General features: G+C 43.5%; 1 protein-coding gene and 1 long non-coding RNA gene across 3 annotated transcripts in view; one reads left to right on the top strand and one right to left on the bottom strand.

The window, feature by feature from the left end:
- LOC144686542 (uncharacterized) overlaps nucleotides 1-12176 on the bottom strand; it is a 41521-nt gene extending 29345 nt beyond the window's left edge. The window contains exon 1 of the long non-coding RNA XR_013577946.1: nucleotides 12098-12176. This is a non-coding gene — a long non-coding RNA (uncharacterized LOC144686542). The remainder of the gene's footprint in view (nucleotides 1-12097) is intronic.
- The window catches only part of LOC144686541 (glutaminase kidney isoform, mitochondrial-like), a 106168-nt gene continuing 102012 nt past the window's right edge, over nucleotides 11936-16091 (top strand). For both annotated transcript variants that reach the window (XM_078551863.1, XM_078551865.1), the window contains exon 1: nucleotides 11936-12640. In XM_078551863.1, the coding sequence (XP_078407989.1) occupies nucleotides 12366-12640 (275 nt within the window). In that variant the 5' untranslated portion in view covers nucleotides 11936-12365. The remainder of the gene's footprint in view (nucleotides 12641-16091) is intronic.

The following is a 16091-nucleotide window of genomic DNA, read 5'->3' as shown; positions in this document are numbered from 1 at the left end:
ATAACTTGGTACTGCTGTAAGAATGGATTCAATTTTCAGGTATAAAGAGAAGTTTCAGAAAGGAGGAAGAAAAATAAAGTTAGTTAAATATATATTCAGAAAATCTTGTTATGTCCTTTTCATAAATAGAGGCGTATACGCTAGGTTGAAATCTAAATGTCTCAATGAAGGTACATTGGGAAAGTAGACTCAAAAAACAAAATTTCACGAAGTATAAAACAATGGCAACATTGCATGAATGGACATCAGATACCGCTGAAGTTAACTAAAGCCACAATTGAATGCCAAAATGCCTTGGGAGAAAACAACTGATCAGGTGGCATTTCCATGGTAAAGCTTTACAAGTTCTGTTCGAGGCTGGAAAAGCCACATAGGTCCTTTCTGAAAGATTTAGCACAGTGCTAAGGATTGAGGAATAGGATATGGCTGAAATGCTAAATATATATTTTGCATTCATTTTCACTGTTGAAGATGATACAGTAGTAGGTACAAATGCTTTAGATGTCGACTCCTTAAATGTAAATGCATACATGGCCTTAGCTTGGTCTGAGGCACTGAGGATTGATCAGGTTAATGGACCTGATGATATTTAACTTTGAACGATGTAGAAAATTGGAGAGGTACTATGTGAGCCATTAATTTGGCTGACTAATAGTTTTTTGAGATCTGGACTAGTTTGAATTGACTAGAGAAAGAATTTGATGCATGAATGCTCGCACACATGTGCCAAGCCCCATTCACTGACATCTAGATAGGAACATAGGAACAAGGGTAGGCCATTCAGCCCCTTGAGCTTGTTCTGCCATTCAGTTAAATTAAGGTTGATCTGCATCTTAACTCTATTTACCCAGTTTTGTTCCATATCCTGTAAGTAAAGTTTTCTGTAATTCATGTGTTTAATAGCCTTGAATTAAATAATTAAACTGGAATTCTCTCTCTCTTTTTCCCTTTCCTGCCCTTCTGCCTGTACTCTTTGAAATGCCCTTTCTCTTTCCTTTTCTGCTGCCTCCAGCTCCATTTTTTTTCATTTACAACTGGATTTGAGCCCATTCCAATGACACGCCCCTTGGAGAACTTGGTCTCTCAGGTATTCCTTCCAATTTCAAATGCTGTGCTATATCTTCAATTATGTCTGATTTCCTGGCATTTGCAGGTAATCTTAATTGTAACTTATCTGCCAATTCCATTAACTTAGCTTTATTTACCTTTTGTAAACGAACCAAAGTTATAACCAACTCCCAGACAAGACTTAGCAATTGCCAAAGTCATTTTGCAGTGTCACCACTACAAAAAAACCTCACACAAACTCCTGAATTCAAACTACTTCTCGTACTCGTAACCTTAAGATTCACCAACTCCAAACCAATCAAGGAATGCCAAATATATCCCGCAAAGAGCCCCCAAATTTTGTTATGACACAGCAGATGGTAAATGCTGAGCCATTCAAATCCCAGAAGAAAACTTGAAACCACTGTCACAACTAATTTTCAATGTTTCGAGATGCAGACTTTGAGTTCAGTTATAATAAGACTGCTGAGTCTTAAGATGTTTTATAAAACTAAATTAAACATTTATTAATAAAAGAAAATATTGTAAGCACATACATATGTCTACAAATTACTGCTACAATAACTTTTAGATCCCCTAGTTCATCTGATTCCCAGCTACACCTCCGTTAAGGCAACAGTAAAACTCACAGATTTTAAAAGACCCAAGCAAAGTAAACAATACCCTGAGCAGTCGAATTCAAAGTGAGTTCTCTTAACTTCAGTTCCTGGAGGTAGCAGTTAGGTACATACAGGCTGAAGGCATTTCACACTTGTTGAATCTTAGACTGCCTTCCATTAAACACAGCCTTCTCTCCTTTATACAGGTTTTCCCTTTGAATGCAAATCCCCATTGTTTCATTATGTCTTTGGGCTTTACATCTCTAATCATAAAAAATTATCATAGTACCAATTTTACCAATAATCTTTGGGAAAAATAAACACACTGTTTCATAACTTTTGTTGGTTAGGTGTAATATTTCACTCCTGCTTTTGAATTCAAGCTAGTGTAGTTTATTTACAAATGCAAATGTCCCTTTACACCTTACATTCTAACCCTCCACTCATGTTTACCTATTTAGCATTTCAAACCTAACTTCTCTTCTGTTACATCAAAGCCTTCAGACCAGCTGTCTTTAACACACACACACACAATTTTATAATTAATTCCAATAACATTATGGAAATTATCGTCCTGACAGGATGAATATTCTAAGTGCATCTCAGCACTTCCATCTTCTAATTCCCCAGCCCCTCTGCCAGAGCCCACGTCGATAGTACATTTCCCAGTGACAACAGCTGAGCCTGCAGAAATGCAGAGGCCACAATCTGAGGTAGGACACAACAGGTCATACATGATAAGGCCAGCCTCCACCTCCTTCAAGGCAACATGGTGGGGGAGTTTGGTGGTGCCGGGTGGCATGACAAAGGACCATTTAAAGCACAGGGCACCACTGTGACATGATGGGTTCATCGTGGTTTTATTTAATAACACTTTGTCAAGATAACAATTGAAGACAGTCATCTGCACATGATTGTTACATAATGATTAAAATGGATGCACCACATTTTAAGATGCCATGTATGCTCCAGGGAAGCATGCTTGTGTGATATCTCCCTTACAACGGAAGCCTTTGCCTTCTAGGTGGTAAAGGTCGTGGGTTCACAGGCAGCCCAGGTGTTTGGCAGCACTGCATGTTGCAGATGTCACACACTGCTGACATAGGATGCTGGTGGCGAATGGATAATGTGGAAGGTAGTTGAAAATGTGGCAAACACACGTATGGCATCACTCTGCACAATGTGTAGTCGCTGCAGTACTACTGGCCCATACAATCATATCTGCAGGTCATGCATCTTAAATCATACTTCCTACTGGCACTCTTGGCATAGTGGGCATAGTTTGACTAGGCAACAAGGTGACTCTTTCGCCAAGTCTTTGACAGCCTCTAACATAAATGTGCATGGTCCAGGTTGTGAAGGACTTCTCAAGGTGTATCTGTAGATTAAGTTGAAGCCAAGGGTTATGATGGTCATAGTTCTAGCCACACTGATGGCACTAACTTTCACTATTTCTTGTTGTTTTTTTCTTTTTGGGAATGGGCATTTCCCTGAAGGTGTGTGGCTTCCATGTTAAAGTTTAATTATGTAGAAGCTGTCACCGAAGACTGGCTGATGGACTTGGTTACATATCACATTGCAAACCCGGGAGAGTCTGCTCTGTATTAAGAGGTTTCTTCAATTACTCCCTCCTGTAAGGAAAGGGCTTGCTCCTCTGGTAGCCTCTCACTGTTGCCCTCCTCCTCTTCCACCATGTCATCATAATGGACATTCACATTTCAACCCCTAGCTGCATGCACCTACAGGCGAAGCTTGGACAAACAAGCGTCCATGCTTTAGGAGAGGTGTGTGCCAAATCTACCACCATAGGTACAGCATTCAGCTGTCAATCATCACAGGGATCACTGTGTGCTTCTACTGAACAACTCACCTTGCCGGAACACATTAAGTCATGGAACCTCTTCCAGCACTGTACCCAAGATCTGGCATGGTCCCCTGCTGCATTCTGGAGGCTATCTCCTGCCATGCCGGCTTGGTCACTGTGGGTGTGTGCTGCCGGACACTCAGGTTAATTATTTGCTAGCGGCTTTGACCTCCCCAACCAGGATCTAGAGGTCCTGGTCATTGAAGCGCGGCACTGCCCCTCCTGCTACTTCGCCAATTGGCCTCCTCTATGACATTCTGGCATGACAGTTAAAAAAAAATTGGCACGTAAGGCTTCCTGCTTCATCAGCAATGCCTGATTTGGGGTGAGAAGGGAGACAGGGACTACATGAATGCTGGGTGGCCTGGCATCTGTTCCTGACATGCACAGGTGGATACGTTATGCTCCCGAACACAAACTACCCTACTGTCCTGCTCCCTCTGAATCACACTGGTTTACCATGACATTATGCAGCTGTAAGGGTCCTGGAAAAGGCTCAATTGTGTGACCAGATCCTAAGATGGGCAGAAAGAGGGTAGGTGGAACGGTAAACGTTCTGCATGTGGGCCTAGCAGTCATCCCCTAAGGCATTATGCAAAGCTGAGTTGATGCAGAGTGTCATGAGCAGCTGACGTGCTAAGATTCTGCCAGCTCCATAGCTGTGGCTTGTGAAACTGTGTCTGCCTTAGCTTTCTAGAATGTGCTCCTTCATTGCAAGGTGAATAGGCAGCAGCAGTCTCTACATTTTTCTATGGAAGGCCCATATAGGGCTACCTCTTCCAGTGTTAGCAACTATTTGGACAACTATTACAGTTAGTGCTCGCCTGACTCCTAATAGACATCTCCTCCCAGGACCAGCAGCTCTTCCATCAACTTCCTGGATCACAGCAGGAACTCTCTATAAATTGGCCTTTTACGCTGCGCCTGGAAGTTCCCCACCCTGGGGCAGCCGCTTCATCTCTACTGCTTCCGGGGTTGGTGGGCCCAACTCCACACTGCACCCGCCCGCTTGGGGCGAAAATCGAGCCATTCAGTTGTAGCTTTCCCAAGGCGGGTGTGGGAAGGTGGGAGATTTCACTTCCCTGTGCACCCACCTCAGGAGTGAAAATCCAGCCCTAGAGATCTGATCGTCATAAAGATACAATGATATTTGCAGCCTTTTGTAAACTATTTACCATACTGCCCACCTCCAACTCCAGTGCCATTCAAACCCTCAACCACATACCTCTCAATTCCAGACTAGAACTTCCCAGTTCTCTTTGCTGGTTTCTTAAGCTTCCTCCATATAAGCTCATTCATTCTGCAAGGTCACATTCTATTGTAAATTAAATTATAATTATTTATAACCAATTGTAGGAATCACTGTGTGCTTCTACTGAACAACTCACCTTGCTGGAACACATTAAGTCATGGAACCTCGTCCAGCACTGTACCCAAGATCTGGCATGGTCCCCTGCTGCATTCTGGAGGCTATCTCCTGCCATGCCGGCTTGGTCACTGTGGGTGTGTGCTACCGGACACTCAGGTTAATTATTTGCTGGCGGCTTTGACCTCCTCAACCGGGATCTAGAGGTCCTGGTCATTGAAGCGCGGCACTGCCCCTCCTGCTACTTAGCCAATTGGCCGCCTCTATGACATTCTGGCATGACATTTAAAAAAAAATTGGCACGTAAGGCTTCCTGCTTCATCAGCAATGCCTGATTTGGGGTGAGAAGGGGGACAGGGACTACATGATGCTGGGTGGCCTGGCATCTGTTCCTGTCATGCACAGGTGGATACGTTATGCTCCCGAACATAAACTACCCTACTGTCCTGCTCCCTCTGAATCACACTGGTTTACCATGACATTATGCAGCTGTAAGGGTCCTGGAAAAGGCTCAATTGTGTGACTAGATCCTAAGATGGGCAGAAAGAGGTTAACAACCTATCCCATAATGACACCTAAAACCTTCTCTGCCATTATAAATCCTTGGTGACTTTGCTCTGCCCTTCCTTTGTAAACTCTTGCAGTCCTATGTTCTAGTTTGCAGTTTTTAACTATTTAACTATTCATTTATTTTTACTGTACCTCCCTTCACTCCACCTTCAGTATCACAGTATTCAATCATTTTGGTCTGACACAGGAATTCAATCACTAAACACCTAGCTATATCCACTTTCAAAAACATCCTCAAAGCAGTCTCATTGACTAAGTTCTCAGTCATCACCTCTTAACTATTTTCCCAATTTCTCTTGCAAGGTGGATTGCCTTTCATTAGTAACCTTGCTTCAGTCTCATCAAATTGATAATCCAATTGAATTTATATGTAATGACCACATTACTTTGAAATCTAATTCCAAAGGTGAGGTTTTATAAGATGATTATGTTTTCGACTGTCCCCTTTAATTTAAAGTGAAACAGAATATCCTGGAAAAGAGGTGCGGTGTGAAGTTGTATTGGAGACTGCCTGGCAACAGGCCAGGTGTCATGTCAATAAGACATGAAAAGAAATCAAAACTGTGTACATCAAAACTTTAATTTTTTTTGCTTTTTTAAAATGGATTTTTGTTGAACCAAAAGATGGCTGCTACAGGTCACATGACTCACAAGATTGGCCATCTGTTCTGGAAGCTTCCAACAGAGATTATAAGAACAAAAGTGTTCCACTCTTCATCCTTGTGGAATCTCACACCCCATTGTAAGGCTACATTATAATCACAAAACTAGAAGGCTAACAGGTGAACTGGGGTTCCCCAGTTGGGGCAATAACAAAGACAGAGACATTGAAACTCGTTATACCTGAAAAATTATTAACAGCCACCATTTCACTCCTAAGGGAAAGTACGGATTTTGGCCAGAGGCACATAAACCACTTGTGAAGCTGAAATTAGCTCATTAATGGGCCACATCACATGACCCCATGCTTTTAGCCTCTTTGACAGTTTAAATATAAATTTCTAGCCTCACAAATCAGCCTGCTGATTACTTCCACCTAAAAAGAATAACAGCAGGGCTTCCAGCTGACCGAGCAGCTAGCCACCATCTCTCAATTGCTCGAAGCCTGTTTTATTTCAAAAGCATCCAACCATCGCCTGCCAAGCAGTCTAGATACGGAAACCATATGTGCAGCATCCTCATTTGTTTTCAGGACTTCCATGCTGCTGTCTCCAACTAGAGCTCATCTGAACTGAACTCCGCCACAAAGAAAACACCTTCTGGCCTTTAACTTTCTGGACTCTGGTCACTTAAACTAATATTAATTTCTGAAGTTTTTACTGTTGCTAGCCGTAGTTGTAGAAACTCCCTCTTTTCTATCCCCCTTACTGTACATTTGTGTGTGTGAGGTTGCGAACACCAGCCCCCCACCCCCACTGACAGTACACTGCCACTGTCCCGCCCAGGTTTGAATATGAAATATACTAGTCTTCTGAATTAATCATAGAGTTTGCTATACGTTACTTACAAATTGAAGCACACAAACCGAGGGTTTGAGGAAACATGCCTCACCCTACTTTAAAAACAATTAAAACACCTCTGCTTACTGACAGACGGTGAGAGGATAAGGAGTTTAGTTTGCCTCTCTCTCCTGTTTGTAACACTAGATGATTGTTACCATGGCGACAAGGGGCCCAGATCAAGACTTACTCAAACCCAGATGCCATATTTCTCACCTGAATGCAATGGGAGAGGCAACTATCCTTGTTTTGCAGTCTTACAGACTCCCAGGCAGTCACTTAAAAAAAATCTTGGAGAGAGAGAGAGAGAGACGGAGAGAGAGAGTTGGTGCTAGAGATAGAAATAGAGAGAGAGAGAGGGATAGGGACAGCAGGTGCTGCAGTCAGCAGGGGGAAAAAGGCTGTTTTTCTCTGTTAAGCCACCAGACAGAATGTAGGTATGAAAATGTTCTCTGGTCGAAGAGATGGAACTCATGGGAAATTAAAGACACTGGAAGATTTGTCCTGGTACGGACAGCGCAAGGAATCCCTGAGTGAGACTGGAGGTCGGCTTGGGATTTTTAGGAAGACTGAGAGAAAGGACCTTTGATGATCATGGGATGTTACAAATCAGCGAAACTGGGCAAAGTGATCCCATTGGAAGCTGGCAGTAACTTTGGACTGTTTCCTGCAAAGACTACAATTCTGCAGAGAGTGTGCTGTAAAGTATAAATGCGACACAGTGCTTTTGAAAGTGTTAAACGTGAATAAAGGATGTCTTTTCTATAGTTTAGAGTAATGGTTGCCGACTAAGTAATGTTTAATCGATATTGATTTGAGCTTGTTTGTTACAGTAAAAGTCTTCAAACTTGAAATCTTGTCGTGCGGTTCTCTTAAGTTGGGTCACTGGAAATTCAAATCTTTTTAAAAATGTTTTCAGTCCACATGGGGATTGTAACAATTTTAATGAAATATTGTATCTCAATTAAGTTAATAAAAGAAATAAAAAGTACACTAAAATACATTATATCAGATTAATCCAACTGCCCTCTGAAAAATTGATATTGTAAACATAGTGACAGATAATTGAACAGCCTTCAACTACTACAATATAGTAACATTATTTATCAAGCACACCGGTACCACATTTTAAAAACTGATGAGACCTACTTTTGAGCACAAAATAGGGGCACTAAAGGCCATCCAAAGCATCAGGCATAACAACTTGCATTTGTGTTATGGCGAGAGGGAGAAGTGACAAGACTTTCTAAAGCAGAAGGAAAGCAAGATGACCCAGCACTAGTAATAGGCTGATCTGTCAGAACCAGGCACAAGAATATATTTTCATACTTTCAGAACATCCAGCAGTCAATGAAAAACTGCTCCCAAACCCCTGCCCCCCCAACCCCCACCCTACACACACACAGAAAAAAATTGCTGGAAATACTCAGCAGGCGAGGCAGCATCTGTGGAGAGAGATGAACAGAGTTCATCTTTCAGGTCAATGAAGAAATTAATCTTTGGAGATGTTAAAAAAACAAAAATTGTTAGTTTACGAACCAAGTGACCAAGAGGCTGCATGTCCCTGTCCTGCTATCTTATCCATGCCTGGATGGCTCTGGAGAAGGAGCAGGTGATGTCAGCTTGAAGTCTTCCGTAACTGGTGGGTACTGCAGGGATAGGAGTGCATTGTAGACACGGGCAGAAACATTCTTATTTAATTTGATAAGTTCCAGTTGTTTTTTTAGAATTAAGTTTTCTATTAGTTGCGCCCTTTTAAAGGGGGAAGGTTTTGTTAGGGTATTTTTTATCTGGATTAACGATACTAGGGCACCTTATTGGTTCAATCAAACAAGGAGACAGCACTGGGAAGCGCATAGTGTGTGAGCCTCCAGTAAAAAAAAGATAAGCTCCAATGCAAAAGAACTCTGCTCGCTTACTGTACATCCCATTCTAAGGATTGAAAATACCTTTATAGCTATTTCTGATCATTAATAACCACAATGCCATTAAAAAGCTGGTAAGGAACAACCTATAGCATGTGTACAGGCCAACCATGCCCAACTTCATAATGAGCAGGCAGTGAATAAGTTGGCCTATTTCAATAAGAATAAAGAAATAACATTGCCCTCCTCTAGCGCAACATAAACATGACATTGCCAATAAAGAAGAAAACAATGGCACGTTCAGCACGTCTGGAGGGAGACAGAAGTAATGTTTTAGGTGAATGAACTTTCATCGGCATGAATTAATACCAAACTTTTCTTCCCTCCCTTTTTTGCTTAATTGCTCTACTTCCCTTTTCCACTTGACATCACAAGGTGAGTGAATGGACATTGATCTGAAACATTAAGTCTAACTGCCTTCTACCAGAGGTGCAGCTTAACCTGCTCAGCGTTTCTAGCACTTTCGGTTTATAAGGCACCAGGACCAGATGAGATGCATCCAAGAGTACTGAGGGAAATGAAAGTGGAAATTGCAGAGGCACTCGCCATCATTTTTCAGTTTTCCTTAGACTCAGGGGTGGTGCCAGAGGACTGGAGAATGGCAAATGTTGTAACCTTGTTCAAAAACGGGTGTGAAGATAAGCCCTGTAACTATAGACCAATCAGTTTAATATCGACGGTGAGGAAACTTCTAGAAACAGTAACTTGGTACAAAATTAGTAGTCACATGGACAAATATAGGTTAATTAAGGAAAACCAGCATGAACTTCTTAATGGAAAATTGTATTTAACTAACTTGCTGGAGTATTTTGGAGAGGTGGCAGAGAGGGTTGATGAGGGTACTGCTGTTGATGCGGTGTACAAGGACTTCAGAAGACATTTGATACAGTGCTGCACAACAGACTTTTGAGCTATAGATCACAAGTCATGGCCATGGAATAAAAGGGATAGTACTGTAGCAAGGTGGATACAAAATTGGCTGAGTGACAGGAAGCAGAGAGTAGTGGTTAATGGATGTTTTTCAGGCTGGAGGAAGGTTTGTAGTGGAGTTCCACTGTCGAGACCCTTGCTTTTCCTGATATAAATTAATGACCTAGACCTTGATGTACAGGGCACATTTTAAATATTTGCAGATGATACGAAACTTGGAAGCATTGTGAACTGTGAGAAGGATAATGTAGAACTTCAAATGGACATAGACAAGTTGGTGGAATGGGTGGACAGGTGGCAGATGAAGTTCAATGCTGAGAAATGTGAAATGATTCATTTTGGCAATATAAAAGAAAGAGTACAACTCTAAAGGGGTGCAGGAGCAGAGGGACCTGGGAATATGTGTGCATAAGTCTTTGAAGGTGGCAGGACAGGTTGACAAAGCATATGGTATCCTAGGCTTTATTAATAAGGGCACAGAGCACAAGAGCAAAGAGGTTATGTTGAACTTGTATAAGACACTAATTTGGCACCAGCTGGAATATTGAGTCCAGGTCTGGGTGCTGCACTTTAGGAAGGATGTGAAGGCATTAGAGAGAGTGCAGAAAAGATTGAGAATGGTTCCAGAGATGAGGAACTTCAGTTATGAAGATAGATTGGAGAAGTTAGGGCTGTTTTCCTTGGAGTAAAGAAGGCTGAGTAGATTTGATAGAGGTATTCAAAATTATGATGGATCTGCCTGGATAGATAGGGGGAAACTGTTCCCACTCGAAAATGAGAGGATGCAGATTTAAAGTAACACTGTGTCTCCTGCCAATGCAAGATGGCCACCGATACCTGCCTGCGCATGCACAGAAATCCAATGACGTCACTGCTGGAGCCTGCAGCCTGGAGCTCAGTGGCAGAAGGGGGAAGAATGAGGAGGGGCAATATAGACTCACACTCACAGCACCCAACAATCCATTTACATTACTGGGATAGTCAGACAGAGTTTGGAAACACTGGCCAACATGACTGCAGTAAAATATCCCACAAGGAAAAGATTTTACTTTCCCGTCTGCAAATCCTTATAACCCCCTGTAAAAGGAGTTTCCAAAATCCATCGCTGTCAGTCCAGAATAGGAATTCACAACATTGTCCCTTTTGCTGCCAGGGACAGTGACGGCCGAGAATGAGCCCTGCTGCCTATTGCCTCCAAAACGATGGAGGCAGCACTTGCGCCCTGTGGAACATTGCCCCCTTTAAAGAGGGCAGCTGCTAACCTGAGCCTATCATCGGCATACAACTGTGTATGCATGGCACTGGCAGCAAACATGGCCTTAAAGTAACTTGCAAAAGAAGCAAAAACGATATGAGAAAAACTTTTCATACAGCCGGTGGGTAAGATCTGGAATGCACTGTCTGAGAGTGTGGCTGAGGTGGGTTCATTTGAAGCATTCAAAAGGGATTTAGACTGTTATCTGAAAGGAAGAACGTGCAGGGTTATGGGGAGAAGGCAGGAGAATGGCACTAAGTGAATTGCTCATTAAGAGAGAGGTGCAGACACGATGGGCCGAATGGCCTCCTTCTGTGTTATAACAATTCTATGATTTTTTTTCAGTTTCAGTTTCACTACAGGTGGTTTATTTAAATGCAAACCAGCAGCTTGGACATGGTGGTATATGAGAACATATTGGCCATGTAGCTTTAAGAGGGTTTTCAGTTTGCTATGAATATTCAGATAACCTTTTCTCCCCCTCGCTCTGTTTCTAACTGATGCCCAGAATGTATTTTGGGCAAAGGACCAATCCTCCTACATGTCCCCTTGTGCCAATGTGTCCACGTGGCAATAGGTAAGGGATAGCTCATCATTTACGGCTGAAATTGTACCAAGATATAACATACCTATATACATAGTATATACATACACACCCTTTTTGAAATCAAACTAGGGACCTGTTCCCACAACACAAAACCCGCTGTGCAACATTTTCTTTCTCTTCAGCAAGCAGGAATCCAGCTATGACTCACCAGCTGGCACAGCAGGCAGGGGATATTTGATTGGTTACAGCGCCATGTCAATCACACAGCGATTGGAGGGATTGCAGAACTTCCGCTTTTGAGTTGAAGATCAAGGGTCTTAGTCCCGCCTCGCGCATTTCGCAGCGACCGCGTGCGAGGAACGATAGGCTGTGTCCGCGCGCCCATCGACCAGCGGCGTCAGTCCCCTCCCCCCCCCCCCCCCCCCAACTGACCAACCGGCATCACTTCCCCCACCACCTCGCGCGACCACTGACCTGCCAACGTCAGTCCCCCTCCCCGAAACCACCGACCAGGCAGCGTCAGTTCTCCCCTCGCGCCAACCGATCAGCCAGCGTCAGTTCTCCTCTCGCGCCAATCGATCAGCCAGCGTCAGTTCTCTCCCCTCTCTCGCGACCACCGACCAGCCGGTGTCAGTTCCCCCCTCTCTCGCGACCACCCAGCGTCAGTTCCCATCGCGGTCACCGATCGGCATCTCTCTCTCTCTCTCATTTGCCGTTTATTTTAACCTGCGTTAAAGCTGCCATGATGTTACGGGCGGTGACTCCTGCTCTCATCCTGCGGGAGCTGCTGGAGACCAGCTTGAAACCCCCGGGCAGGCTCTACCGCAACTCCTTTACTAGCGGCATTGCCGGGAGGTGGGAACCACGGCTACCCTTTTCTTTCCAGCAGCTGCTGCTCCACCGCCGCCAGCACCAAGGTCACCGGCAGCAGCTTCGAGCCACCTACTGCAGTAGTAGCAAATCCGAGGGAAATGCAGCCAAACCGCCAGCCTCCACTAATAACTTGGCTCCGGACAAGTAAGTATAACGGAAATAAGTAAGAAACGTAAATGGGAAATGAGGAATATCAGGGGGCGGTGGAAAAAAATGGATTTATTGCAGTATAAAAGTAGAGCAGTCGTACACTTCAGTAATCTCTTATGGTTTAAATTCCTGTAATCCTGATATATTTAATCCAGTGATTACATATAAAGTGCTTATAAAACTGCCTCATTTTTGCATGTATGTCACGAAATGTTAATTTAAATGTAGCAAACAGGCATGGCTGATGTGTACTTTCTATAATATTGCACACAGCTAATTGCCTTGTGCGTAGACTTTTTCTACAATATTAGCATAAGTACATTTTCATAAAGCTTCAACATCGTAACTCATGTTTTATCTCTGAATGATGCATGTTTATTGATAATTCTGCTCCCTTCAGTATATTTTTGGGAGCCTCTGATTTACAGTTTATATGCTGTCATCTCTCCTCACCCTTGCCTAACGGTCAGATTGAGGAACTTCAGTTACGTGGAGAGATTAGAGAAACTGGAATTGTTGTTAGAGCAGAGAATTTTAATAAATAATAATAAGGGGTTTGATTGAGTTGTTCAAATTCCATGAACAATTTTGATAAAGTAGCTAAGGAGAAACTATTTCCAGTGACAGAGGATGCAGATTTAAGATAAACAAAAGAACCAGAGGTGATTGGAGGCCATTCTTTTATGCGGTGAGTTGTGATCTGGAATGCACTGCCTGAATGGGTGGTGGAAACAGATCCAGTAGTAACTTTCAAAAGGGAATTGTATAAATACCTGAAAGGAAAAAAATGACAGGGCTTTGGGACAAGAGCAGGAGAGTGGCACTAATGAATAATTCTTTCAACGAGTTGGCAGAAATGCAATGGATAAATGGTCTCCAGTGCTGTATCATTCTATTATTGAATGCCTCAGAACTCTTTCTGTCACAACAGCAACTTGTATTTATGTAGTGCCATTTATGTAGTGCCTTTGATGTTTTAAAAAAAATGTTCCAAGGTGCTTCAGAGGCATTATAAAACAAAATATGCCACTGAGGCAGATAAGGAAGAATTGGGCAGACAATCGGAAGCTTGGTCAAAGAGGTAGTTTTTTAGGTGTGTCTTAAATGCGGAAAGTGAGGTGGAGTGGTTCAGGGAGGGAATTCCAGAGGTTGAAGCTGAAGGCATAGCCACTAATTATAGTGATAAGATTGGGGATGCTTAAGAGGCTGCAATTAGAGGGGTACAGACATCTGAGGGTTATGGGGGTGGAGGAGATTGCAGGAATAGGGTGGGGTCAAGCCATGATGGGATTTAAAAACAATGATGAGAATTTTAAAATTGAGGCATTGTTTAGCTGGAGTCCGTATTGGTGGGTGAGCACAGAGGTGGAAGGTATTTGGGCATGGGAATCAGAGTATTTTAGAAGACCTCCAGTTTATTGGGGTGGGTAGAAAGTAGGAGACTGGCTGGAAGTGTGTTAGACTAGTCAAGCCTGGAGGTAACAAAGACATGGATGGGGGTTTCAGCAGCAGATGAGCTGGAAAACGGCAATGTTATGGAAGTGGAAATAGACGCCTTAGTGATGTAGGGAGATGTTGTTGAAAGCTCATTCTGGAGTCAAATATGACAGGAGATTGCAAACGATCTTTAACCTCAAACAGTTGCTAGGGAGAGAGATGAAATCAGTGGCGAAGGAGCAGTGTTTGTGGTGAGGACCGAAGGCAATGACTTCAGTCTTCCCAGTATTTAGTGGAAATTTCTGAATGTCAGATAAGTAGTCTGGCAATTTAGAGACAGTGGAGGGATTGAGAGTGGCGTTAGTGAGGTCATTGTACATGGGGGAAAAGTGTTTTTGGATGATGTCGATATAGAAACATGTAGGTGAGAAAAGGAGGCGACCCAGGGTAGATCCAAAGGGGGCAGAAGGTAACGATGTGGGGATGGGAAGTGAAATCATTGTTGGCGACTCTCTTCACTACATTTAGATGAATAATAATGGAATCTGGCGAACACAGTCCCACCCAGCTCGATGATGTTGGAGAGGCATTGGAGTAGGGTGGCGTGGTCAACTGTGTCAAAGGCTGTAGATAGGTTGCGAAGAACAAAGAGGAACAGTTTGCCCTTCTCACAATCACCCTAGGATGTTATTTTTGATTTTGATAAGAGCTGTTTCAGTACAGAGGCAGAAACTGATTGGAGGGAGTTCCAGGAAAGACAGGCATGAACTTGGGAGAGGACAACGCTCATAGACTTTGAAGAGGAAAGGGAGATTGGAGATGGGCTGGTCGTTTGCAAGGACAGAGGGGTCAAGGATTGAGGAAAGGAGTGATGGCAGATTTGAAAGAGAGAGGGACAGCACCTGTTGGAGAGAACTATTAATAATGTCAGTTGACATGGGAGTCAAGAATGGAGATTGAGTGATGAGCAGTTTCGTGGGTATAGGGGCAATAGTACAGGTCTTATGCACAACATGAGCTTGAAGAGGCCATGAGGGATGATGGGAGAAAAACTGGAGAAGAAAACAAATTCAGGGCTAGGGCACGGGGAGCCTTAGAGGAGGTCTGGCCCAGTGGTCTCGGGTAAGGGAGGGAAATGACAGACTGCTGATCGGATAGCCTCAGTCATTGTGATAAAGAACACTTTACACAGATCAGATCTAAGCTTTGCAATCCTGCCACATCCAGTCGTGAATGGTGGTGGACAATTATACAACTGATTGGAGGAGGAGGCTTCACAAATATCCCCATCCTCCAATGGTGGGGGAACCCAGCACATCAGTGCAAAAGGTAAGGCTGAAGCATTTGCTACAATCTTCAGCCAGAAGTGCCATTTCGGCCTCTTGCTGAGGTTCCCAGCGTCACAGAAGTCAGTCTTCAGCCAATTCGATTCACCCCATGTGATATCCAGAAACGGTTGAAGGCATTGCATATTGCAAAGGCTATGGGCCCTGACAATATTCCGGCAATAGTACTGAAGACTTGTGTTCCAGAACTTGCCGCACCCCTAGCCAAGCTATTCCAGTACAGTTACAACACTGGCACCTACCCGGCAATGTGGAAAATTTCCCAGGTATGCCCTGTATACCCAAAACAAGGCAAATCCAACCCAGACAATTACCGCCCCATCAGTCTACTCTCGGTTATCAGTAAAGTGATGGAAGGGGCAATCAACAGTGCTATTTAGCGGCACTTGCTTAGCAATAACCTGCTCACTGACTCTCAGTTTGGGTTCTGCTAGGGCCACTCGGTTCCTGACCTTGATTCAAACATGGACAAAAGAGCTGAACTTCTGAGGTGAGGTGAGGGTGACAGCTCTTGACATCAAGGCAGCATTTGACCTAGTGTGGCATCAAGGAGCCCTAGCAAAACTGGAACCAATTGGGGAAAACTCTCCACTGGTTGGAGTCATACCTAGCACAAAGGAAAATGGTTGTGATTGTTAGAGGTCAATTGTCTCAGTTCCACA

Source organism: Cetorhinus maximus, chromosome 11, assembly GCF_964194155.1.
Source record: "Cetorhinus maximus chromosome 11, sCetMax3.hap1.1, whole genome shotgun sequence".
In the NCBI taxonomy this organism is placed as follows: Eukaryota; Metazoa; Chordata; class Chondrichthyes; order Lamniformes; family Cetorhinidae; genus Cetorhinus; species Cetorhinus maximus.
Note: the sequence above shows the minus strand (reverse complement) of the source record. Positions and strands in the feature narration are given on the sequence as shown.